The sequence below is a fragment of the Notamacropus eugenii genome, chromosome 2, assembly GCF_028372415.1.
Source record: "Notamacropus eugenii isolate mMacEug1 chromosome 2, mMacEug1.pri_v2, whole genome shotgun sequence".
Taxonomy (NCBI): Eukaryota; Metazoa; Chordata; class Mammalia; order Diprotodontia; family Macropodidae; genus Notamacropus; species Notamacropus eugenii.
Genome location: NC_092873.1, coordinates 427,947,656 through 427,973,560, shown reverse-complemented (window position 1 = coordinate 427,973,560; position 25,905 = coordinate 427,947,656). Strand labels below are relative to the sequence as shown.

The 25,905-nt window shown below is 39.1% G+C and overlaps 1 protein-coding gene across 16 annotated transcripts in view; it reads left to right on the top strand.

The window, feature by feature from the left end:
• The window catches only part of HHAT (hedgehog acyltransferase), a 607,669-nt gene that overhangs the window by 226,071 nt on the left and 355,693 nt on the right, over positions 1–25,905 (top strand). For all 16 annotated transcript variants that reach the window (XR_011973339.1, XR_011973345.1, XR_011973344.1 and 13 more), the window contains one exon: positions 16,399–16,434. Coding sequence is in view for 8 of the 16 variants with exons in the window: in XM_072637867.1 (XP_072493968.1) it covers positions 16,399–16,434 (36 nt within the window). In the remaining 8 variants the exon portion in view is untranslated. The remainder of the gene's footprint in view (positions 1–16,398; positions 16,435–25,905) is intronic.

Here is a 25,905-nt window from a genome sequence, read left to right as displayed (position 1 = left end):
TGAGGATTTAAACTCAGGAAGATGAGTCTTCCTGACTCCAGATCCAGCATTCTATTCAAATGTGCCACCTAGGAGGAAAACCTAAGTTCAGTCTTAGAGATTTACTTAGCTGTGTTACCTTGGTGTGATGGCAATCAAATTAGGATCTTTTGCTGTTTTTGTTTTACTAAAAATGCCTCTGATTGAATAATGTGATTTGAGAGGATCTTTCCCACCCATTGATGGTCCTGCCCATTGTGAGAAGCTTGATTAGGAGAGTTTTTTTGTATAAGGGTCCCAAGTACCTTTTATTTTTTGTATTGAGGCACTGAGTCAGAGGGTTATATCTTCTGACTCTAAAAAGTGTATAAATTCTTTGAGGGTAAGGTTTTACTTTGGGTCTTAGTTTTTGTAATAAGATTTGAGTGCCAGAGGAGGACTCTGGGAAGATACTAAGGAGCCTCACCTCTCTCCCCCACCTCTGTCTTTGAGAACCCAGATGTCATGCTTCCCTCTCTGGTAACTATGCTCAGACAGTTGAGGTGCAACTGTCTATCGAATTCAGGCAGAGGAAGCCATGTCTGTTGACTTTTAATTTCTCTGTATTTTCTTTGAAGTTCAGGGTGCTGACTCCCCTGAATTAGGTGAATGATATATGTGCTTGATTAAAGTGATTGTTAACTCCTCAGAAGTTGCCTTTCCTTTTATGAATGTAGATCTAAGAACCTGTGACAGCAGGCCCCCCTGTGTATGTTGGGGTACTTACTGATACACTTGGGCAAACCACTAGCCTCTCCTTGCCCCAATTCCCTCATCTGTAAAATGGGGATAATAATAGCACCTACCTCACTGGTTCATTTGAGAGTCAAGTGAGATAGCATGAATAAAACACTTTACAAACCTTAAAACCCTTTGTAAATACTAGCTATTAAAACAATAAGCTTTTGTAATCAGGATGTTTTCAAGAAACAGCCAAACCACTGGGTCATGGTTGATAAAAGTGAGGGTATGGCCCAGAATCAAGAACATCAATGTAAGTTATTAAATAAAGGGAACAGTTGAGGAATGTAGGTCGGGCATCCAGGCTGAGATGATGATGATGAAGATCTGGGAAGAAGCAGAGGGGTCAAGATTAGGAGCATGGGTTGTTCAAGTCAGGGAGAATGAAAGCAGGAAAGCAGTTTGAGGTTCTAACCTACATAGAAGTGGTAGGCACAGAGGGCACCAGTCAGAAAGAGATCACTTGATAACTTTAGATTCATACATTGACTTCTTGGGGCCTCAGCTTCCACCTACCTCTGGCTTGCAAGTAAAGCTCATTATCTCTAGTATCCAGTTGTCTTCTTTCTTGTGGTGTTATGACACTTATGTTGCATTGTGATTACTCCTTAACTGTTATGTGAGCGTGGCTGAGATCTGCAGCAGCAGCGTTGCACACTCTTTGAAGTCAGGTGCCATGACATCTTTTAGTTTTCCTCATAATGTATGCAACTGCTTGCTTTGCATATGGTAGAATGTCAATAAATGTCCAGGGAATGAGCAATTCTTCTCTTCCCCTAACAGTAAGTATATCATAGTGGAAAAGATTTTTTTTGGTTTGGAGTTAGACAACCTGAGTTCTGATCCTGGCTTGGATATTTGCTTTTTGTATGAGCTTGGGTAAATCTCAAACTCTCTAAGCCCTTCTTAATCTTTAAAGTGAGGAGGTTGGATTATATATCTTCAGAGTTCTCTCTTAGCTCTAAATCTATGATTCATGGTGCCCTATGTTCTTTATTAACATGAAAATACTCCTGAATCTCTGTATGTACCTGACAAAAAAAATTCTGTTAATGTTCTTGTTAAAGAAATATCATCTCAAGAAGGGTCAAATCTTTGTCCCTTATTTAGAGAGGATTTAAGTGCGATGCAGAGATTGTTCTTCATCCTTAGTGCTAGAAAGGATGAGGAGGGATCTCTAAGCTGAGCAATCTGTCTTATGTATCACCTTACCAAATAAAAGTTATATGCGAAAGTGCAGACCCCAAATGAGGATTCCCAGGAAAGAGGCCTCCATCTCCAAATTTTTTAGGGAGAGTCCAGGATACATTTTGGAGAACAGCTGCCCCCATGGAGGAGTAGGAATTGAGTATTCTCTTGCTGAATCATTGGAAATTACATTTTCAATGAGATACTCTAGTTTCTAAGGATGTGATATATAGCTAGGTTAGGATGGCACTGATAACCACATGGTTGATTTGTTGATTTCCCTGGCTGCAACTAGGGTCATTTAGAACTTCTTTTTTAAAAAGCTCAATAACATCCTTTGCATGGAAATATCTCTCTATGTGGTATGTGAAGCCAGACATGATAACTAACCCAGATAATGCATTATCAGCCATTTGAGAATTGAGAACACAGCAGTAGTTAAAAGTTACTCAAACAAGACATAAACAATTTGGATTCTGAGATTGTGTTTTTTAATCTAGATATAATTTGGAATACATTCAGACCTTTAGTTACTCAGAGGGTAGGATGCCAAGGTTTTGAGTTGAGAGACTAGATTTATCATAGAATAGCAGGTGGTGAGGAGAAAATGGGAAGCGGTATAATAGACTCAATGATCAGAAAAATCACACAGAAGAATGGGACAGAGAGATGAATTCATGGCCCTCTTTCCCACCCTCAAATGCTTCTTTCTAAGGAGGACTGGCTCTAGTAAGTAAAGTAGTATTGGTACGATTCAGACTAGCCTTATTTTATAGTACCCAGACTCCATGTTCATTCCTCAGTCCTCCTAAACCTCTCCTTTTTCCTCACCATAACTTCCACTCATTGCACCCCTCTCTGCTTTCTCAATCCATCAACACTCCCATACTCTTGTTTTTCTTTCTCTACTTAACAAGTTCAACTTCATGCTGTGTTCTATCCTTGAACTCCTTAACCCCAGTCCTGGTGCTTCTCATTTCTTTTCATATCCCAATGCTATCTCTCTTTTCTACCCCTATTCACATGTTTCTGAATGCTTCTCGAGAAAGATAAGAAAATGCTGATTAGGTCTACTAACTCATATTATCTAACCCTAAGGGGACACTCACTGCTGCACAGCAATCCTTTTACTGGGCCCTAATTGATTCCCTATTGTATTCTCTTTGGTACTTGTTCTAAACTCTCTTTTCTTTCCTTAAGCCACCTAAATCCCCTATACCCTCCCCTTTCTCAGCAAAGGACTTGACTTTTTTGAGGCCATATGGCAGGAGCTCTCTCTTTTCTCAGTATCCTTTAAATCCCTTCCACAGCATTCTCCACTCTTTTCTTCTTTTTTCCGGTCTTAGAGGAAGTGGTAGTCCTCCTTATCAAGGTCAAATCCTGTGTTTGTGGCTCTGATCTGCTCTCATTTCCTCTAAGAACTTGCTAATTATATCTTTTTCTTTATCTTATATCATATCTTATCTTTATATCTTATATCTATATCTGATCTATATCGTTGTCTCTTTTTAGCTGTTAGATTATTCCCCACTACTTACAAACTTGCTTAAAAAACCTTTACTTACCTTTGGCATTCTCTCATCATATGTTTCTCGTCACTACTAACCTCCTAAAAAAACCCGAAAAACTGTCTGTGTTTGTTGTTTCAACATCCTCTTATTTCCCTCACTTCCCATTCATGAATCTGCCACTGTGTTCTCTGTCTCATGGAAGGTATTGATTCACCTATATTAGATGTTGGGATTTAGTCCATGGAATATTAATTGAACTTCTTGTCCCTCTCCTGATCCTTTAAATTATCCTTTAATCTTTAGCCTCTAAGTCTATTTTTTTTGTCCTGTTGATTTTGTTATTTCTTTTGCCAGTCGGTTAAATTTTTTTTTCCTCTTTAAATAGCAGCCTGTGAACATGAGAAAAATTGATTTCATTATTTAATATTTTGTTGTTATTTAATGCTTATTTGCCTTCTTGTTTGGAGTGCTTGTAAGCACAAAACTCTATAGGACTTTTTTGGGTGATGGGAGATAGATGGCAGATATGATTTAAATGTTTCTCTGTTGTTGAAATTCTGACTTTCCCTCCCATTATTAGGCGCTCTTTCTGCTGAGGCCCTTGCTTCTTAGTTTACAAAAAGAAATTGAGACCATCAATTGAGAACTCCCTTTTCTCCTTTCCCAACCTCACAACCTGTTGGTATCACTCACCATTTCCTCCGTAACTCCAGTTTCTGATGAAGAAACTTGGCCTTTCTCTTCCCTAAAAGTCTATCTCTCACCTCTACATTCAGGGTGCTACTAATATTTCTGATTCCCCTCTTCTCCTGCAGATTACTTCCATTATTATCCATCCCCCCCTTCTTTCTTTAATATCCATTCTTTCTGTATCTCCTGGTTCCTTCCTTGCTATCTACAAACATACCTAAATCTTCCCCATCCTTAAAAAAAAAAAAGGCTCATTGTCCTTGCCATAAATCCTGTGTCTCTCCTCTGCTTCTCAGTCTACCTCTTTAAAAAAAAGCTCTTTATGCTCAGGGGCCTGATTTCCTTTACTTCTTCATGTTACTTTTCACCCCTGCAGTCTAGGCTTGTGATGTGATCCATCAAATGAAGCTGCTCTTTCCAGAGTAACTGATGATGTTGTAATTGTCAGATCTAATGGCCTTTTCTTAATCTTCATTCTTATTGACCTTTTTGCAGCAGTTGGTGTTGTTCACCATATTCTTTTCCTGGATAATTTCTCTTCTCTGTCATTTTGAAACACTAATATGTCCTGCTTCTCCTTCCACTTCTCTGACTACTCCCTTGATGTTTCATCATTCATGTCCACCTCATTACCTGTGTGTGTGCCCTAAGGCTCTGTACTAAGCCCTCTGTTCTTTTCTCTCTACACTGTCTCACTTGGCAACCTCATCAGTTCCCATGGGTTTGATTGCCATGTCTATGCAAATGACTCATAGATTTATATATCCCACCAAAATCTATCTCCTGAATTTCAGTTCTGTATTACCATCTCCTTATCACATATTTCCTGTTGGATGACTGGTAAGCATTCCAAATTCAATGTATCTATAATAGAAGTCAGTCTATTTTCCCATAAACCAATCTCTTTTCCAACCTTATCTATTTTTGTTGAGGATATCACCTTTCCCCTAGTCATCCAGGTTCCCAATTTTGGTGTCATCCTTGACTCCTCAGTTTCACTAGGAACTAAATACATCTCTAAATACCCTTTGTCTCTACTTCATCTCTTCCCCATTCATGCATCCCCTCACTATGATCTCTATCTTACTTCACTTATTAATAGTTGCAAAACCTTTTTTTCCTTCCATAATATTTTCCACATAGTCCCTTCTTATCCATTCACACAATCACCCTAGTTCAAATTCTCATCTCTGCTTACCCTGAACTATTGCACTAGCCTCTTATTTAACCTTACTTACAGTAGTAGCTGGGCCTCACTTCAATCCATCCTCCACACAAATGCTAACTTGTAGATCAAATCATGCTGTCTCCCTTCTTTCCAATCCTACCCATTACTCAATAAGTTCCATTGGCCTGATTTTACCTGGATCAAATATAAACTCTTCTTTTTGGCATTTGGTCCATTCTTTTTTTTTTTCATTTTTTTTTTTTTATTTAGCTTTTAACATTCATTTTCACAAAATTTTGGGTTACAAATTTTTCCCCTTTTCTCCCCTCCCCCCCCAAACGCCAAGCATTCTAATTGCCCCTATGACCAATCTGCTCTCTCTTCTATCATCCCTCTCTGCCCTTGTCTCTGTCTTCTCTTTTGTCCTGTAGGGCCAGATAGCTTTCTATACCCCTTTACCTGTATTTCTTATTTCCTAGTGGTAAGAACATTACAGTTGATCCTAACACTTTGAGTTCCAACTTCTTTAGCTCCCTCCCTCTCCACCCCTTCCCTTTGGAAGGCAAGCAATTCAATATAGGCCAAATCTGTGTAGTTTTGCAAATGACTTCCATAATAGTTGTGTTGTATAGGACTAACTATATTTCCCTCCATCCTATCCTGTCCCCCATTACTTCTATTCTCTTTTGATCCTATCCCTCCCCATGAGTGTTGACCTCAAATTGCACTCTCCTCCCCATGCCCTCCCTTCTATCATCCCCCCCCACTCTGCTTATCCCCTTATCCTCCACTTTCCTGTATTGTAAGATAGGTTTTCATACCAAAATGAGTAGGCATTTTATTCTTTCCTTTAGTGGAATGTGATGAGAGTAGACTTCATGTTTTTCTCTCACCTCCCCTCTTTATCCCTCCACTAATGAGTCTTTTGCTTGCCTCTTTTATGAGAGATAATTTGCCCCATTCAATTCTCCCTTTCTCCTCCCAATATCTTTCTCTCTCACTGCTTGATTTCATTTTTTTTTAAGATATGATCCCATCCTCTTCAATTCACTCTGTGCACTCTGTCTCTATGTGTGTGTGCATGTGTGTGTGTGTAATCCCACCCAGTACCCAGATACTGAAATGTTTCAAGAGTTACAAATATTGTCTTTCCATGTAGGAATGTAAACAGTTCAACTTTAGTAAGTCCCTTATGACTTCTCTTTGCTGTTCACCTTTTCATGGTTCTCTTCATTCTTGTGTTTGGAAGTCAAATTTTCTTTTCAGCTCTGGTCTTTTCATCAAGAATGCTTGAAAATCCTCTATTTCATTGAAAGACCAATTTTTCCCCTGAAGTATTATACTCAGTTTTGCTGGGTAGGTGATTCTTGGTTTTAGTCCTAGTTCCTTTGACTTCTGGAATATCCTATTCCATGCCCTTCAATCCCTTAATGTAGAAGCTGCTAGATCTTGTGTTATCCTGATTGTATTTCCACAATACTTGAATTGTTTCTTTCTAGCTGCTTGCAATATTTTCTCTTTCACCTGGGAGTTCTGGAATTTGGCCACAATGTTCCTAGGAGTTTCTCTTTTTGGATCTCTTTCAGGCAGTGTTCTGTGGATTCCTTGAATATTTATTTTGCCCTCTGGTTCTAGAATCTCAGGGCAGTTTTCCTTGATAATTTCATGAAAGATGATGTCTAGGCTCTTTTTCTGATCATGGCTTTCAGGTAGGCCCATAATTTTTAAATTGTCTCTCCTGGCTCTATTTTCCAGGTCAGTTGTTTTTCCAATGAGATATTTCACATTATCTTCCATTTTTTCATTCTTTTGGTTTTGTTTTGTGATTTCTTGGTTTCTCATAAAGTCATTAGCCTCCATCTGTTCCATTCTAATTTTGAAAGAACTATTTTCTTCCGTGAGCTTTTGAATCTCCTTTTCCATTTGGCTAATTCTGCTTTTGAAAGCATTCTTCTCCTCATTGGCTTTTTGAACCTCTTTTGCCAATTGAGTTAGGCTAGTTTTCAAGGTGTTATTTTCTTCAACATTTTTTTGGGTCTCCTTTAGCAGGGAGCTGATTTGCTGTTCATGCTTTGACTTCATGTCTCTCATTTCTCTTCCCAGCTTTTCTTCCACCTCTCTAACTTGATTTTCAAAATTCTTTTTGAGCTCTTCCATGGCCTGTGCCCATTGAGTGGGCTGGGACACAGAAGCCTTGATTTCTGTGTCTTTGCCTGATGGTAAGCATTGTTCTTCCTCATCAGAAAGGAAGGGAGGAAATGCCTGTTCACCAAGAAAGTAACCTTCTATAGTCTTATTTCTTTTCCCTTTTCTGGGCATTTTCCCAGCCAGTGACTTGACCTCTGAATATTTTCCTCACACCCACCTCACCTCCTGATCCTCCCAGCCAGTGTTTGGGGTCTGAGATTCAAATGCTGCTTCCAGCCTCAGGGCTTTGGGTGGGGGCAGGGCTGCTATTCAGTGTGAGATTAAATTCAGATGCTCAGGTGAGGGCAGGGCTGCCTCTCAGGCTCAGTTCCCTCAGGGAGTTTATGCACAGACCTTCAACAATGGATCCAGGCTCCTGCCTGCTTGGAGAGCCCTGGTCTGCCGCTGCCCCTCAGCTTCTGTCTCCCGAGGGGGCCCGAGCCGTGGGGGCACCCCACTCCCCCCTCGACCCTCCAAAGGGACTCTCTCACAGACCCCCGTCACCTGTGGGTGGAGGTACTTGTGCGGCCGCTGGAGATCCCATCCCTGAAGCCCGCTCGGATCTGTTCCTCTCGGTGCCGCGGCCACGGCAGGGCTGTACTCAGCTCCCAGTCCCTGCGCCCAGTCCGAAGCACGAAGGACCTTTTACGAGAGGTTTGCAGGTCTCTCCGGAACAGAAATCTCCCTCGCTCCAATGTTCTGTGGCCTCTGGGTGCAGAATTCGCCGTGAGTTACTTCTTTGTAGTTGTTCTATGGGTTGTGGGTTCGGAGCTATGTGTATGTGCGTCTTTCTACTACGCCATCTTGGCTCCGCCCCCCCATTTGGTCCATTCTTACCTTTCAAGCTTTATTGTACAATACTCTTTTCCTTTTCTTTCTGATGTAGTTGCAATTCTTCATACATATGATTTATCTCCTGCCTTTGTCCCTTTGTTTAATATTTCTTTGTCCATCAGCCCTTTATCTTCGGGTCTCTGGTTTCCTTTAAGATTCAACTCAAGTTGTACGCCTCTTTATGAGGTCTTTCCTGAACCACTAAGATGCCTGTGCACTCTTTCTCAAAACCATCTGGTATTTATTTTGTAAATATAGCCTGTCCCAGTAGTCTTAAATGCTATTTTAAACTTTAATAGCTTGAAATAGCACAAAGATTTTGGGGACACTCTGTATCTATGTGTGTATACACATACATATACATGTATTATTAATTATTATTAATATGTAAGCTTCTTGAGGGCAGGAACCATTTCACTTTTGTGAAGAACTTAAGACCTTAGTTCAGTACATGACACTTATTCAGCATTAAATAAATGCTTGTTGATTGACCAATATATTATTTTGGGTTTCAATTTGACATCTTGTACTTTTTTGGAATATATTATTTCACTTTTTTCTTGATTTTTTGTGACCGTGGCATAATCCTTACATTTCATTATTTGGTGTTTTTCATAGTTGAAGGTCTTTCTTATGGATAATTATAAGATTAGTTGATTGTTAGTGAAACTGTAAAATTTAACCACTATGTGCCATGGAAATTTGTGTGTGGGCTTTTTATCTCTGGTAGCAATATGTGAAATTGATCGATTGGTGCTTTCTTGTTTCTATTCAAAAGTTCCAGGAAGTTTATTTGTATTATTTCCTGCTGTATACTATTTGGGTTTTATTTGACACATTCATCTGAGAGATCTATAATTCTTAAGTTATCTCTGTGCATATAGTCTTCAAGTTCAGTTGCTTTGACTTATATAGATTTTATGTGTTTTTCTTAAATGTGGTTTTTGCCATTTGCTTCCTTTCTGCCAAATCTTCTTCCAGTTCTTTATTCTTGTGTTTCAAATATGTAATTATCTTTCAGAGCCTCTGTTCTTTTAGAGTCTGTACCATATCTTCTAATTACTTTATCCTCCTGAATGTCTTTTAAAATTGTACATTGAGGCCTATGATTTCTGACCTAATTTCATTCCATTTAGAATGCCTCACTTGAAAAGTTTTATTTCTCTTTTAAACTCTTCTGCAGTTTCTTGCCCTTCCTTGATCTCTAGAGTATTGTGGTATTCTCCTTTTCAATGGGTGATTCCTATTTATTTTCTTTCATAATATAGGACTTATTCATTTTGTTCTGTCCTTTCTGTATATTTACTTATTTTCCTTCTTAAAAATAATTTTTTTCTGTTCATTTATTTGCTTGTGATCCAGGTTTTTATACAAGTTATCTTCCTTGTGCTTTTTTGAATCTTGAAGTTTTCCCACTTTATTTTTGAGTGCTGATCTTCTATTTCCCTCTTCTTTGGTTGTACCCACTTCCATTGCTGCTCAAATTCTCCAGAGACCGGGTATATCCTCATTATCTTCACCTTTGGGGATCCGTGAATAAAGCCCATGTCCTTGCACAGAGGAAACTCTGGAAGAAGCTTTTCCTCAATGGGTTTCTAGACAGTCACTTTTCTATTACATTGAGTTCCTTCCCCTTTAGTCAACACTGGAATGCATTTTGTAATGCTTATGTCTTCACCATCCCATTCCCCCAAACCCTCACATATTCACTTATTCCTTTACTTCTCCTTTTCCTTAATGTGGTATTTGGGCATAGCGTCAAAGCATTCATGATGGTCTCTCAAGAAGTTGGGTAGGCAAGATGAGGCCTCACTCTGGTGACTAGGACCCTCTACGATCATCTCTAGTCCTTAGGTTTGGTCCCAAGTCAGTGGTCTCTTTATGACCAAGCTTCTCACTTCCAGCTTCAAGGCTCCTACACTAATATCTCCTCCACTCCTTGGTCTCCTAATTACTCTTCCCTTTACCAGCTGACTTCCTGGTTTCTCTCTATGCCAGCTCTTTCATGGCAGTGAGCATTACTTGGACTTGTAAAATAGCTGTAAGAGGGGAGCACAGTGTGACCTGGAAGTCAGTGCCATATAGGCAACAAGAATTTAAGGAGCTTATGTTACTAATGGTAAAAAAAAAAAAAAAGATATGGGGAATGTATTTTTGGCTTAGACCTATGATGTCACAGTTATTTTTTTTTAAACTTTAAAGTTTGCAAGATGCTTTACATACATTATTTGTTTGATCCTCATAACAGCCTTGTAATGTAGAAACTATTATTATTTCCATTTTACACATGAGGAGATTAAGAGCAATTAAGTCACAAATCCAGGGCCACATAGTCACTGTCTGAGGTAATATTTAAACTCCTATGTTCCTTACTCTAAGTCTAGCCCTCTGTTCTCTATACCATGCCATCTCTCTTTTGCTCTATTCCTTTTTCTGGGACTACTAGTTAAGTATCAAGATTGGTTCAATACTAGTATGTGTCAAGTTAATCTCACTATTTCTCCCACGTCCTGCCACTGCTGCTGTCAGCATGTCTAGACAATTTGGGTTTAATAAAATAATCATTTTCTTACTCATTTTGTGTCTGTACTAAATTTGACAACACACTAAAACTGCCTAAATATCAATACCACTGCTTCTTCTGCAGGACAAGAGTTCAGTTATTTAACTAAGCAATAGGTTCCTTATTCTTTTTTTTTTTTTTCAATTTATTTATTTATTTAACTTTTTTTAACATTCATTTTCATAGAATTTTGGGTTCCAAATTTTCTCCCCCCTTATTCCCTCCCCCCACCCCAAAACACCAAGCATCCCAATTGCCCCCATCACCAATCTGCTCTCTCCTCTATCATCCCTCTCTGCCCTAGTCTCCATCCTCTCCTCTGTCCTGTAGGGCCAAATAACTTTCTAAACCCCTTTACCTGTATTTCTTATTTCCTAGCGGCAAGAACAGTACTCAACAGTTGTTCCTAAAACTTTGAGTTCCAACTTCTCTTCATCCGTCCCTCCCCACCCCCTCCCTTTGGAAGGCAAGCAATTCAATATAGGCCATATCTGTGTAGTTTTGCTAATGACTTCCATAATAGTCATGTTGTATAAGACTAACTATATTTCCCTCCATCCTGTCCTGCCCCCAATTACTTCTATTCTCTCTTTTGATCCTGTCCCTCCCCATGAGTGTCGACCTCAAATTGCACCCTCCTCCCCATGCCCTCCCTTCCATCGTCCCCCCCACCCTGTTTATCCCCTTATCCCCCACTTTCCTGTATTGTAAGATAGGTTTTCATACCAAAATGAGTGTGCATTTTATTCCTTCCTTTAGTGGAATGTGATGAGAGTAAACTTCATGTTTTTCTCTCACCTCCCCTCTTTTTCCCTAAACTAAAAAAGTCTTTTGCTTGCCTCTTTTATGAGAGATAATTTGCCCCATTCCATTTCTCCCTTTCTCCTCCCATATATTTCTCTCTCACTGCTTGATTTCATTTTTTTAAAGATATGATCTCATCCTCTTCAATTCACTCTGTGCACTCTGTCTCTATGTGTGTGTGTGGGTGCGTGTGCATGTGTGTGTGTGTAATCCCACCCAGTACCCAGATACTGAATAGTTTCAAGAGTTGTAAATAATATCTTTCGATGTAGGAATATAAACAGTTCAACTTTTATAAGTCCCTTATGACTTCTCTTTGCTGTTTACCTTTTCATGCTTCTCTTCATTCTTGTGTTTGAAAGTCAAATTTTCTTTTGAGCTCTGGTCTTTTCATCAAGAGTGCTTGAAAGTCCTCTATTTAATTGAAAGACCAGTTTTTCGCCTGAAGTATTATACTCAGTTTTGCTGGGTAGGTGATTCTTGGTTTAAGTCCTAGTTCCTTTGACTTCTAGAATATCCTATTCCATGCCCTTTGATCCCTTAATGTAGAAGCTGCTTGATCTTGTGTTATCCTGATTGTATTTCCACAATACTTGAATTGTTTCTTTCTAGCTGCTTGCAGTATTTTCTCCTTGACCTGGGAACTCTGGAATTTGGCCACAGTGTTGCTAGGAGTTTCTCTTTTTGGATCTTTTTCAGGTGGTGATCAGTGGATTCTTTCAATATTTATTTTGCCCTCTGGTTCTAGAACATTAGGGCAGTTTTCCTTGATAATTTCATGAAAGATGATGTCTAGGCTCTTTTTCTGATCAAGGCTTTCAGGTAGTCCCATAATTTTTAAGTTGCCTCTCCTGGATCTATTTTCCAGGTCAGTTGTTTTTCCAATGAGATATTTCACGTTCTCTTCCATTTTTTCATTCTTTTGGTTTTGTTTTGTGATTTCTTGGTTTCTCATAAAGTCATTAGCCTCCATCTGTTCCATTCTAATTTTGAAAGAACTATTTTCTTCCGTGAGCTTTTGAATCTCCTTTTCCATTTGGCTAATTCTGCTTTTGAAAGCATTCTTCTCCTCATTGGCTTTTTGAACCTCTTTTGCCAATTGAGTTAGCCTGTTTTTCAGGGTGTTATTTTCTTCAGCATTTTTTTGGGTCTCCTTTAGTAGGGTGCTGACCTGTTCATGCTTTGCTTGCATATCTCTCATTTCTCTTCTCAGTTTTTCCTCCACCTCTCTAACTTGACTTTCAAAATTTTTTGAGCTCTTTTTGAGCTCTTCCATGGCCTGAGCCCACTGAGTGGGCTGGGATACAGAAGCCTTGACTTCTGTGTCTTTCCCTGATGGTGAGCATTGTTCTTCCTCATCAGAAAGGGAGGGAGGAGATACCTGTTCACCAAGAAAGTAACCTTCTATAGTCTTGGTTTTTTTTCCCTTTTCTGGGCATTTTCCCAGCCAGTGACTTGACTTCTGAATATCCTCTTCACACCCACTTCACCTCCTGATCCTCCCAGCCAGCGCTTGGAGTCTGAGATTCAAATGCTGCTCCCCAGCCTCAGGGCTTTGGGCAGGGGCAGGGCTGCTAGTCAGTGTGAGATTAAGTTCAGGTGCTCAGTTAGGGGCAGGGCCGCCTCACGGGCTCAGTTCCCTCAGGGGGTTTATGCAGAGACCTTCAACAATGGATCCGGGCTCCTGCCTGCTTGTGGAGCCCCAGTCTGCTCCCGGCTCTGCTGCTGCCTCCCGAGGGGGCCTGAGTTATGGGGGCACCCCACTCCCCTCTCGACCCGCCAAAGAGACTCTCTCACCAACCCTTGTCCCCTGTGGGTGGAGGGACCCACGTGGCTGCTAGAGATTCTGTCCCTGAAGCCTGCTCGGATCTGCTTCCCGCTCGGATCTGCTCCTCTTGGGGCCGATCGGCCGCGGCAGGACTGTGCTCGGCTCCCAGTCCGCGGCGTGAAGAACCTTTTGCGAGAGGTTTTCAGGCTCTCTGGAACAGAAATCTTCTCCGCTCTGCTGTTCTGTGGCTTCTGCTGCAGTTCTTTTTTTACAGATATTTTATGGGCGGTGGGTTCGGAGCTAGCGTATGTGTGTGTTTCTACTCTGCCATCTTGGCTCTGCCCCTGTCACAGTTATTTTGCTGTGGATTCCCAGCAGTTCCTGGGAGTGCTGCTATGATATTATATTGTCGGAAACATCCATTATGGAAACTCCCTTCACCAATGCAGTTCTGTTAGAACTTACAATATTAGAGATTTTGCTGTGCCAATGAGAGTTTTAGTGACTTGCACATAGTCACATAACTAATGTGTGATCAGAGGCAGGACTTAGGCCCAGGTCTTCCTGATGAAGCCAGCCCTCTGTCTTCAGCACCACACTGCCACTTAGGAAATTCCATAAACATTTGGCACCTGGGTGCTACATTGGCCACCAGTAAAATCTGTTGAACGTCAGGTGTGTTTCTGGCAGTATACTATTAACAATAGGAACAAGAGATGCTATCTCCACTCTCAAGTAGCATCTGATACGGAGACCATACATATATAAATTGTATCATGACACTTAAAAGGAAAATAAAGATATACACAGTTGTACATAAATAGCACATTTCTAATTGACTTCTGCTTTAGGTCTGAAGATAATAGATTGAGTCTAATCTTGGAAAGGTTCCTAGAAAAATTGAGTTTTGAAGATAGGAAATGCTGTGAATTGGAAAAGAAGGGAGGGCATTCTAGTTATGAAGAGTGGCCATGGAAGAGTTTATGATCAAGCAACAGATAAAGAGCATTACAAGATACAAAATGGAAAATTTTGATTGCATTAAATTAAAAAGTTTTTACACAAATAAAAACAATGTTACCAATGTTCCCAGCAAACTGGGGGAAAAATGTGCAGCATGTTTTTCTGATAAAGGCCTCAAGTGTATAGAGAACTGAGTCAAATTTATCCAAATACAAGTCATTACCCAATTGACAAATGGTCAAAGGATATGAACAGGCAGTTTTCAGAAGAAGAAATCAAAATTATCTGTAGCCACCTGAAAAAATGCTTTAATTCACTATTGATTGAGAAATGCAAGTGAAAACAACTCTGAGGTGCTACCTCATGCCTATCAGATTGGCTAATATGACAGAAAAGGAAAATGATATGGGCTGGAGGAGATGTGGAAAAATTGAGGCACTATTGGTGGAGTTGTCAACTGATCCAGCCATTCTGGAGAGCAGTTTAGAACTAGACTCAAAGGGCTAAAAGATTGTATGTACTTACTCCTTGACCCAGCACTTCCATTACTAGGTGTGTATCCCAAAGAGGTCAAAGGAAAAGGACATTTTTGTTGTTCAGTTGTTTAAGTCATTTCTGACTCTTCCTGAGCTCATTTGTGGTTTGTGTTTTTTTTGGCAAAGATACTGGAGTGGTTTTCCATTTCCTACAGATGAGGAAACTGAGGCAAACAGGGTTAAATGACTTGCCCAGGAACATGGATTTGAACTCAGGTCTTTCTGACTCCAGGCTCAGTGATATTTATAGCAGCTCTTTTTTGTGGTGGCAAAGAATTAGAAATTGAGAGGAATATCCATCAATTGGGGAATGGCTGAACAAATTGTGGGGATATATGTGGTATATGGAATACTATTCTGTATAAAATGGAAAACAGGATGATTTCAGAAAATCCTGGAAAGAATTACGTGAACTTATGCAAAGTGAAGTAAACAGAACCAGGAGAACATTGTACACAGTAACAGCAGTATGGTATGATGATCAACTGTGAATAACTTAGTTGTTCTCAGCAATACAAAGATCCAAAACAATTCCAAAATGCTATCCACCTCTAGAGAAAGAACTGATGGAGTCTGGAAGTATATCAAAGCATACCTTTTTTACTTTTTTTTTTGTATTTTGGTCTGTGTTTTCTTTTACAACCTGGCTAATAGGAAACATGTTGTGCAGGATTGCACATGTATAACCTATATCAAATTGCTTATGTTGTGTGTAAATTCAATAAAGGTAGACTTAAGTATAGACTCCAAGCAATATAAGTTTATTAACATATAATCGTTAACAAAGGGGGATACTTTGGCAACCTCAGCAAAGGCATCAATCCAAACAAGAAGGGGAAGGACTTCTTTATTGACATGAAGGAAAGGAGGAGGGTCTGGGCAGTTTGGGAATCTTACATTTTGTTAAAGGAAAAGTGGATTGGCATTCAGGGGCAGCTAATCATGCCTGTCTCTGAAAATTGAGGAACATTAATTATTTTATAGGACTCTTCTGCCTCTTATAATCTTGACTAGGAGAGTAATACTACCTGGTTTGCTGTTCGCTTGGGGATGATCAAACATCTACTAATTGCACAATGAAAGGCAAGGAAAAAGAACATGTTTTTTGGAGAGTGGCACCAGGTTAAGCTGGTTGAGGCTTATAGACAACAAGGAGATGTCCCAGGGGCTAATGGCAGAAATGATAACTTTTCAACCACACCTTTAGCTCAGAGGGAAAACTACATTCCTGAGAAGGTGAGTCCAGGCATATACTAACTCAGTTATAAAAATCTTTATAGAAGCCAGAGGTAATATTAATTTTGATCTTTTTATCTTTTCCCTTTGATTTTTTGATCCTTTCCCTTCCCCTTCCCTTTTATTTGTCATGTTAGCCATCATGAACAGGACTTTTTATTGACATGTGTGTCCTTTTCTGTTTCTTGCAGGAATTTTGATGTTGGGCTTCATAATTTCCTAATCCGGTAAGATGTTAATTTTATCTTTGAACAGATCTCTGCTCACACATCTGTTGATAACAGTTTGCAATATTTGTTCTCTTGATTAAACACTTTGAAAGAATACCAACAGTGCATTTTTCAGAAACATAAATAGCACTATTCTTCATGTGGCTCAGAGAATCTGTTCTATCATTAGTTTTTCATGCAAATAAAGAAACAACTTTTCAAAAAAGGTGCTCACACCTTATATTATCACTCCCTACAAGTATGGTCCATTAATATTCTTATTTATGGGCTGTTTTTATAGATGTTACAACAGCTGGTTGAGAGTAAAAATTCTATCGTTTTGGACTTAGACATCGAGCAATTAGTTTTAACTTTTTTCCTCCACGTTGAATTGAATGATGTTTTAATGAAATCAGTAGATAATTTTAGAATCATGCAGACAGTCACAGTCTTAACGTTAAGAAATATACATGTTTTGACTAATATGGAAATATATTTTATATGACTGCATATATATATAACCTATATCAGATTGCTTACCATATTGGGAAGGTGGGAGAGAAAAATTTGAGACTCAAAATCTTAGAAAAATGAATATTGAAAAATGTCTTTATTTGTAATTGGAAAAAATAAAATACTATTTAAAAAAAGGAAATTTACATGTTTGAAAGAAGCCACATGATATAGTTATAGAGGTGTCAGACTTAGAGCCTGCAGGACACATGTAGCCCCCAACACTCCTGAGAGCTGCCAAACTACTTAAAATGTAGTTGAGAAATGTTTAACAAAATAAGTAAAAGCACAATAGAATATAGATAATGTTAGTTTGTGATGTTTCAAAGTCAACATATAGTGGCAGGTATATATTTCTGTTTGAGTTTGATACCATTGGCTATTGCGGAAACTGTCCATGAGGTTAGGAAGCTGTCGAGGCAAGTGACCCTGGGTCAGTCACTAAGGTGCTGTCTAACCTGCATAGGTAGAGGTAATTTTCTCACTGGAAGTTCTTTATAGCAGTGAAATCACAGGCGTCCATATTCTTTTTTTTTTTTTTTAATTTTGTAATGTTTAACAATCACTGCCATACAATTGTGATTTTATCCCCCCCACCTACGCCCCACTCCCCCCCTCTCTCCCCACGACTGCATACAATTCTGTATAGATTCTACAAATACTTTCCTATTGAGTATATTTTCACTATAGTCATGCTATGTAGTCAGACTAAGATAAATGAAAGAAATCGTATAACAAATCAGATCATGATACACAAACACATACACATACACAAACATGATCTGCTATAATATGTGAGTGACTTCCATATTTCTCTCTCTGAGTGTGGCAGGCATTTTGCCTTGAGATCCTCCATTGGGATTTTTTTTTTTTTTTTGGTAAGAAGTTCTTGTGTTATTACACAAATCTAAGTCTACCAGAAAAAACTCTCACACACTGTGGTTGTTGCTGTGCATAAAGTTCTCCTGGTTCTGCTCCTTTCACTCAGCATCAGGTCATATAAGTCCTTCCAGGCCTCTCTGAAGTCTTCTTGTTCATCATTTCTTATGGCACAATAGTACTCCATTACATTCATATACCATAATTTATTCAGCCATTCCCCAATTGATGGACATCCCCTTGACTTCCAGTTTTTGGCAACTACATAGAGTGCTGCTATAAATATTTTTGTACATGTGGGACCCTTTCCCATTTTTATGATCTCTTGGGGATATAGTCCTAGTAGCGATATTGCTGGGTCAAAGGGTATGCACATTTTTGTAGCCCTTTGGGCATAGTTCCAAATTGCTCTCCAGAATGGTTGGATGCGCTCGCAGCTCCACCAACAATGAATTAGTGTTCCAACTTTCCCACATCCTCTCCAGCATTTATCATTTTCTTGTTCTGTCATGTTTGCCAATCTTATAGGTGTGATGTGGTACCTCAGAGTTGTTTTGATTTGCATCTCTCTAATCAATAGTGATTTAGAGCATTTTTTCATATGATTATAGATAGCTTTAATTTCTTCCTCTGAAAATATCCTGTTCATATCCTTTGACCATTTATCAATTGGGGAATGACTTGTATGATTATACATTTGGATCAGTTCTCTATATATTCTAGAAATGAGGCCTTTATCCCCGAGCTTAGCTGTAAAAATTCTTTCCCAATTTACTACATCCCTCCGGATTTTGGTTGCATTGGGTTTGGTTGTGCAAAAACTTCTCAGTTTAATGTAATCAAAGTTATCCATTTTGCATTTCATAATGCATTCTATCTCTCCTTTAGTAAAGAATTCTTCCCTTCTCCATAGATCTGATAAATACACTATTCCTTGCTTCTCCAGTTTATTCATGGTATCAATCTTTATACCTAAATCATGTACCCATTTGGACTTTATTCTTGTGTACGGTGTCAGGTATGGGTGTATGCCTAATTTCCGCCACACTGTTATCCAGTTTTCCCAGCAATTTTTGTCAAACAATGAGTTCTTATCCCAGAAGCTGGGGTCCTTGGGTTTATCAAACAGAAGGTTGCTATATTCCTTGCCTACTGCATCTTGAGTGCCAAGTCTATTCCACTTGTCTACCTCTCTGTTTCTTAGCCAATACCAAGTGGTTTTGATAATTGCTGCTTTATAGTACAGTTTGAGGTCTGGTAGCGCTAGGCCACCTTCCCAAGCATTTCTTTTCATTAGTCCCTTTGATATTCTGGACCTTTTGTTTTTCCAAATGAATTTTGATATTATTTTGTCCAGCTCTAGAAAGTAATTGTCTGATAGTTTAATTGGTATGGCACTAAATAGGTATATTAATTTGGGTAGAATTGTCATTTTTATTATATTAGCCCGGCCTACCCATTTACTTAAATCTGACTTTATTTGTGCAAAAAGTGTCTTGTAATTGTGTTCATATAATCCCTGGGTTTGTTTTGGCAGGTAGACTCCTAAGTATTTTATACTGTCTACCCTAACTTTAAATGGGATTTCTCTTTCTATCTCTTGCTGTTGGACTTTGTTGCTAATATATAGGAATGCAGAAGATTTGTGTGGGTTTATTTTGTACCCTGCAACTTTGCCAAAGTTGTTTATTAATTCTAGTAATTTTTTACTTGAATCTCTGGGATTCTCTAGGTAAATCATCATATCATCTGCAAAGAGTGATAACTTAGTTTCTTCTTTGGCTATTTTAATTCCTTGGATATCTTTATCTTGTCTAATTGCTACGGCTAACATTTCTAGTACCATATTAAATAATAGTGGTGATAATGGACAACCTTGTTTCACCCCTGATCTTATTAGGAATGCATCTAGCTTATCCCCATTGCATATAATGCTTGCTGAAGGTTTTAGATAGATACTGCTTATTATTTTATGGAAAGTTCCCTTTATTCCTACATTCTCCAATGTTTTTAGTAGGAATGGATGTTGTATTTTGTCAAAAGCTTTTTCTGCATCTATTGAGATAATCATGTGGTTTTTGTTAGCTTTGTTGTTGATGTGATCGATAATGCTAATAGTTTTCCTAATATTGAACCAGCCCTGTAGTCCTGGTATGAATCCTACCTGATCATAATGTATTAATCTCGTGATAAGATGCTGTATTCGTTTTGCTAGAATCTTATTTAAAATTTTTGCATCTATATTCATTAGGGAAATTGGTCTATAATTTTCTTTCTCTGTTTTGTCTCTTCCTGGTTTGGGTATCAAAACCATATTTGTATCATAGAAAGAATTTGGGAGGACTCCTTCTTCCCCAATTTTCAAGAATAGTGTATGTAGTATTGGAATTAACTGTTCTTTAAATGTTTGATAGAATTCACTTGTGAATCCATCTGGCCCTGGAGATTTTTTCCTAGGGAGTTCTTTGATTGCTTGTTCAATTTCTTTTTCTGAGATGGGGTTGTTTAAGTATTCAGCTTCCTCTTCTGTTAATCTGGGCAATTTGTATTTTTTAAAATATTCATCCATCTCATTTAGATTATCGAATTTGTGGGCATAAAGTTGGGCAAAGTAGTTTCTAATTATTGTTTTAATTTCCTCCTCATTGGAGGTGAGTTCACCCCTTTCATTTTTAATGTTAGTAATTTGGTTTTCTTTCTTTTTTTTAATCAGATTGACCAAAGGTTTATCAATTTTATTAGTTTTTTCATAAAACCAACTATTGGTTTTATTTATTAATTCAATAGTTTTCTTAATTTTAATTTTATTAATCTCTCCTTTGGTTTTCAGTATTTCTAATTTGGTATTTACTTGGGGATTTTCAATTTGTTCTTTTTCTAGCTTTTTCAACTGCAAGCCTAAGTCATTGATCTCCTCTTTCTCTATTTTATTTATGTAAGCATTCAGAGATATAAAACTTCCCCTAATAACTGCTTTTGCAGTATCCCATAAGTTTTGGTATGTTGTCTCACTATTGTCATTCTCTCGAATGAAATTGTTGATTGTTTCTATGATTTCTTCTTTAACCCAACCCTTCTTTAGAATTAGATTATTTAGTTTCCAATTGATTTTTGGTTTCTCTTTCCATGGCCTTTTATTACATGTAATTTTTAATGCATTATGATCTGAAAAGGATGCATTGATTATCTCTACCTTTCTGCACTGGATTGTGAGATTTTTATGTCCTAGTACATGGTCAATTTTTGTAAATGTTCCATGTACCGCTGAGAAAAAAGTATATTCCTTTCTATTCCCATTTAATTTTCTCCAAAGATCTATCATATGTACCTTATCCAGAGTTTTATTTACCTCCTTAACCTCTTTCTTGTTTATTTTGAGGTTGGATTTATCGAGTTCAGAGAGGGGGAGGTTGAGGTCCCCCACTAGTATAGTTTTGCTATCAATTTCTTCCTTCAACTCCCCCAACCTCTCCTCTAAGAATCTGGATGCTATACCACTTGGAGCATACATGTTTAGTAATGATATTGCTTCATTGTCTATGGTGCCTTTTAGCAGGATATAGTTTCCATCCTTATCCCTTTTGATTAGATCTATTTCTGCTTTTGCTTTGTCTGAGATTAGGATTGCTACTCCTGCCTTTCTTACATGAGCTGAAGCACAATATATTCTGCTCCATCCTTTGACCTTTATCCTATGTGTATCCCCCCGTTTCAAATGTGTTTCTTGTAAGTAGCATATTGTTGGATTATGGCTTTTAATCCATTCTGCTATCCGTCTCCGTTTTATGGGAGAGTTCATTCCATTCACATTCACAGTTATGATTACAATCTGTGTATTTCCCTCCAACCTCTTTCCCACCATTTGTGCTTTTAGCTCTCCCGTCTCCCTTCCCCTCCTCAATAGTATTCACTTTTCTCCCCCTCCTCCTGCAGCCTTCCCCTCCTTCTTTTGACCCCCCCTCCCTTTTAGTTCCCTTTACTCTTATTGCTTCTTTCCTCCCTTTTAGCCACCCTCCCCTTTCTTCCCCCTTCCCTTCCTACTACCTATAGAGCTAGTTAGGCTTATCTACTTAAGATTATTGTTCCCTCCTTTGAACAAATCAGATGAGAGTACCTCTCAAACAATGCTCATCTCCCTCCCCTCCTTCCCTCTACTATAGTTTTGTACTTCTTCCTGTGATATAATTTGCCATTTTCTGCTTCCCCCTTTCCACACCTCCTATTACATTCCCTTCTCATACTTAAATCATATTTTTGACATGACATCATTTACTTTATGCCCGTTCCCTCTACATATATCCCTTTTATCATAATAGCTGCACAGTTCTCAAGATTAACAGGTATCATCTTCCCTTATAGGGAGGTAAACAGTTTGCCCTAATTGAGTAGCAAGTTTTTGTTTTTGTTTTTTCCCCTCTGTTTACCTTTTTATGATTCTCTGGAGACCTGCATTTGAAGATCAAATTGTCTATTGAGTTCTGGTGTTTTGGTCAGGAAGCTCTGGAAATCCCTTATTTCGTTGAATGACTTTCTCCTTGCCTGAAATGTTATGCTGAACTTTGCTGGGTAGTTGATCCTTGGTTGAAGTCCCAACTCCTTTGCCTTACGGAATATTGGGTTCCAATTCTTTCGATCTTTTAATGTAGAAGCTGCAAGGTCCTGTGTGATCCTGACTGTGTGTCCTTGATATTTGAATTGTTTCTTTCTGGTTGCTTGTAGTATTTTCTCCTTCACTTGATAGCTCTGGAATTTGGCAACTATATTTCTTGGGGTTTTGAGTTTGGGATCCCTTTCGGGAGGGGAATGGTGGATTCTTTCGATGATTATTTTGCCCTCTGAGTCTAGTACTTCTGGACAGTTTTCCTTGATGATTTCCTGGAAGATATTGTCCAGACTCTTTTCTTCATCATGGGTTTCTGGCAGGCCAATAATTCTTAGATTTTCTCTCCTGGATCTATTTTCCAGGTCAGTTGTTTTTCCAATTAAATATTTTACATTTTCTTCTATCTTTTCATTCTTTAGATTTTTTTTGACTGATTCTTGTTGCCTCATTGAGTCATTAGTTTCTACTTGCCCAATTCTAATCTTCATCGTATTGTTTTCTTCAGTTAGCTTTTCCATCTCCTTTTCCATCTGACCAATTTTTCCCTTTAGGGAGCTATTTTCTCCATTTAATTTTTGTACTTCTTTTTCCATTCGACCAATTTTCCCAGTTAGGTTTTGGGTTTCCTTTTCCATCTGATCAATTTTCCCAATTAGGTTTTGGGTTTCCTTTTCCATTTGATTAGCTCTTCCTTTTAGGGAATTATTCTCTCCAGTTAATTTTTGAACTTCCTTTTCCATTTCTTCAATTTTCTTTTTCAGGGTGATGTTCTCATCAGTGAATTCTTTTTTTATAGTTTTAAAATCATTGGCCAGTTTTTCTTTTATATCCTTCTTCAGACGTTCCAGGTAATCTAGTTGTGCTTGCGAGAAATTCATAGTCCCATCTGAGGTTTCAGATGGAAGTACAGTCTCAGCCCTAACCTCTTTGGTGTTTGTGTTTTGGTCCTTATCCCCATAGAAAGATTCTATGGTTTTTTCACTTTTCGTCTGCTTTTTCCGATTCATGATGTTGGCTGAGTGTTGTAGCTTTTGGTTCTTTCAGTCAGAAGGTACAGATCTTTAAGTTGAACTGATGTGTGTCTGGGCTAAAAGCAGGCTTTTGTTTTTTGTTTCCCCGATCAACCCTGGGGTTAGCTTTTAGGTGTGTGGGAGGTGTGGTCTGGTCTCAGGCTATCTCCTCAGCTGACTTGAGGCAAAGGCACAGTCAGGGGATGGTAATCCCAGCTTCCCTATTGTCTTCCCTTTTCCCCTGGAGGGCTGGGGCACGCCTAGAAGCTAACGCGTGTTCCCGCCCCTCCTGGGGCTCATCTCCTGGCTCTGAGGCTTGCCTGGGTCTCAGTGCGAATTTTCTCTGCCCTGGGTCGTCTGTCCCTCCAGATCGCCTCCACCACAGTAGGAAGAATCCCCCTTTGCCACTTTTCCAGCCTCTGGCGTTATGAGACCACCCGCTCCCTTCTGCTGTTCCTGCTGATCCAGGATTAATCTGGGGAAGAATTTTATGGTTCCCTCACGGTCATCAGGGGGGAGGAGAGAGCACTTACTGATCACTCTGCCATCCCAGTTCCTGGAAGTTCAAGTAGTGACCCACCGAAGTCCGTCTTCAGGCTGAATATTTCAAGGGCTGCTGCGGTGATGTCTGGCACTCAGCGGCTCTCACCGGCTCGGCCTGGCTTATCTCCTGCTCCGCTGGTCTCGCCCGCCACTCTCGGGCTCCTCTGGTCCCCTCCGCCCTGCCGTGCCGACCGCGCTGCGCTGTGCGCCGGGGTCTTACCCCCGCGGAACAGATCCCTCCCGTGGACCCTCCGGTCCAGCCTGGGCTCCGAATCCGTCAAAGTCCGTCACCCACTGGATTTTACACCTCCAAAGTCTGGTCAGACTCTCCCCCCAGAGATATCCAGAGGAGTTTTTCCAGGAGCTTAGGTGAGTCGTTGCTTTCACTCCGCCATCTTGTCTCCGCCTCCCATATTCTTATCCCTACATGTTTGAAAAGGGCTGAGATGATTTCATCAAGAGTGGTTTATGGGAAGTAAGTTTGACCCAGAGACTTGATACAAATAAACCAGAAAAATGATTTTGGTTAATAAAAGGCTGCAGCTTCCCTAGATCCTACAAAATTTCCTGCTCTCTGGAAGTATTAGTTACCCTAAATGCTTAATGAATAGTGCCTAAATTAAGATGGTTGAAAATTGTGCATTAAATAGAGCTGTGAAGGCAGGAATCTTAGCTAAAGAAGCATATACAGTAGCTAATAAAAACAACTTGAAATGTGGTTTAGTTGTGTAAAGTAGTTGCACAGGTGTCTCATCCAGTGTCTTAGTCTGTCATATAATTAAGTGGGTCTCTAAAGGAATGTTCATCATTAATATTATCTGAGAACATTTACTTAGTTCCTAATTGAATGTGATGATATTCAAGCTACTTTTCAGAGAAGAACCACCTGATGCGCCCTCAAGAAGCTTATCATCAAGACAATTCAACTCAACAAATATTTATTAAATGCCTATAACGTATACTCCAAAGTGACCTTGCTTCCTTCATAATTGCTTAGTATTTAATTTGCATATATGTTGTACAGTTTATACTTGTTGTCTCTTCCATTAGAATGTAAGGTCCTTAAAGGAAAGGACCTTTTTCTCTTTTGTCTTTGGAATTCCCAGCACTAATCACACTGTTTGGCATATAGTAGATGCTATGATTGTTAATTGATTGAGAAAAAAACGCAAAACAATCCCTGTCCTCAAAGATCTTAGAGTCTACCAGGGAAACAAAATGTTTATACATATTAGGAAATACAAAGTACATGGAAAATAATAATAATAATATAATTTAAAGATGGAGATATCTGAGGAGAATCAGAAAAGACTTTGTGTTGGAGGTGACACCTGAACTGTGTTTTGAAGGAAATATGGGATTCCAAAAGATAGAGATGGAGAAGTTGTATGTTCAATAGCTATAATAGTGTGGGTGCCTCCATAAGGGATATATGGAAAGTGGAAGAAAATGATGTGCACAGTCTGTGCAGACTAAACACAAGGATGAGGAAGCATAGGATTGAGATCCATGAAAATGGCCATGGGACTTTCATGGCTAAACTTGGTTGTTGTTGTTGTGTTTGTCCTTCATTCTCAAAGAGGACCATGACATCAAGATGATGACATGACTTGCAGTTGACTTTGATTTGAGTGAGGGAGGGCCATGCAAAGTCACCAACCTCACTTTCTTCTCCTAAGCCATCTGGGTCCAGTAGTCTGATATTCATCAGGACTGGGGAAGTAGTCAAAGATTTCTCTGATTAATCCAGTGGAAATGTTTATGGTGGAGTTGAAAAACTCGGGTTCCTGCATCCTATAGCATAGCCCCCTCATGCCTCTTGGCTCCTTCTTTCCTTGCTTCTGCCTCTTAGCTTTCCTGGCTTTCTTCAAGACTCATTTTAAATCCCACCTTTTGTAGAATATCTTCCCTGATTCCACCAGTTGTTAGTGATTTCTCCTC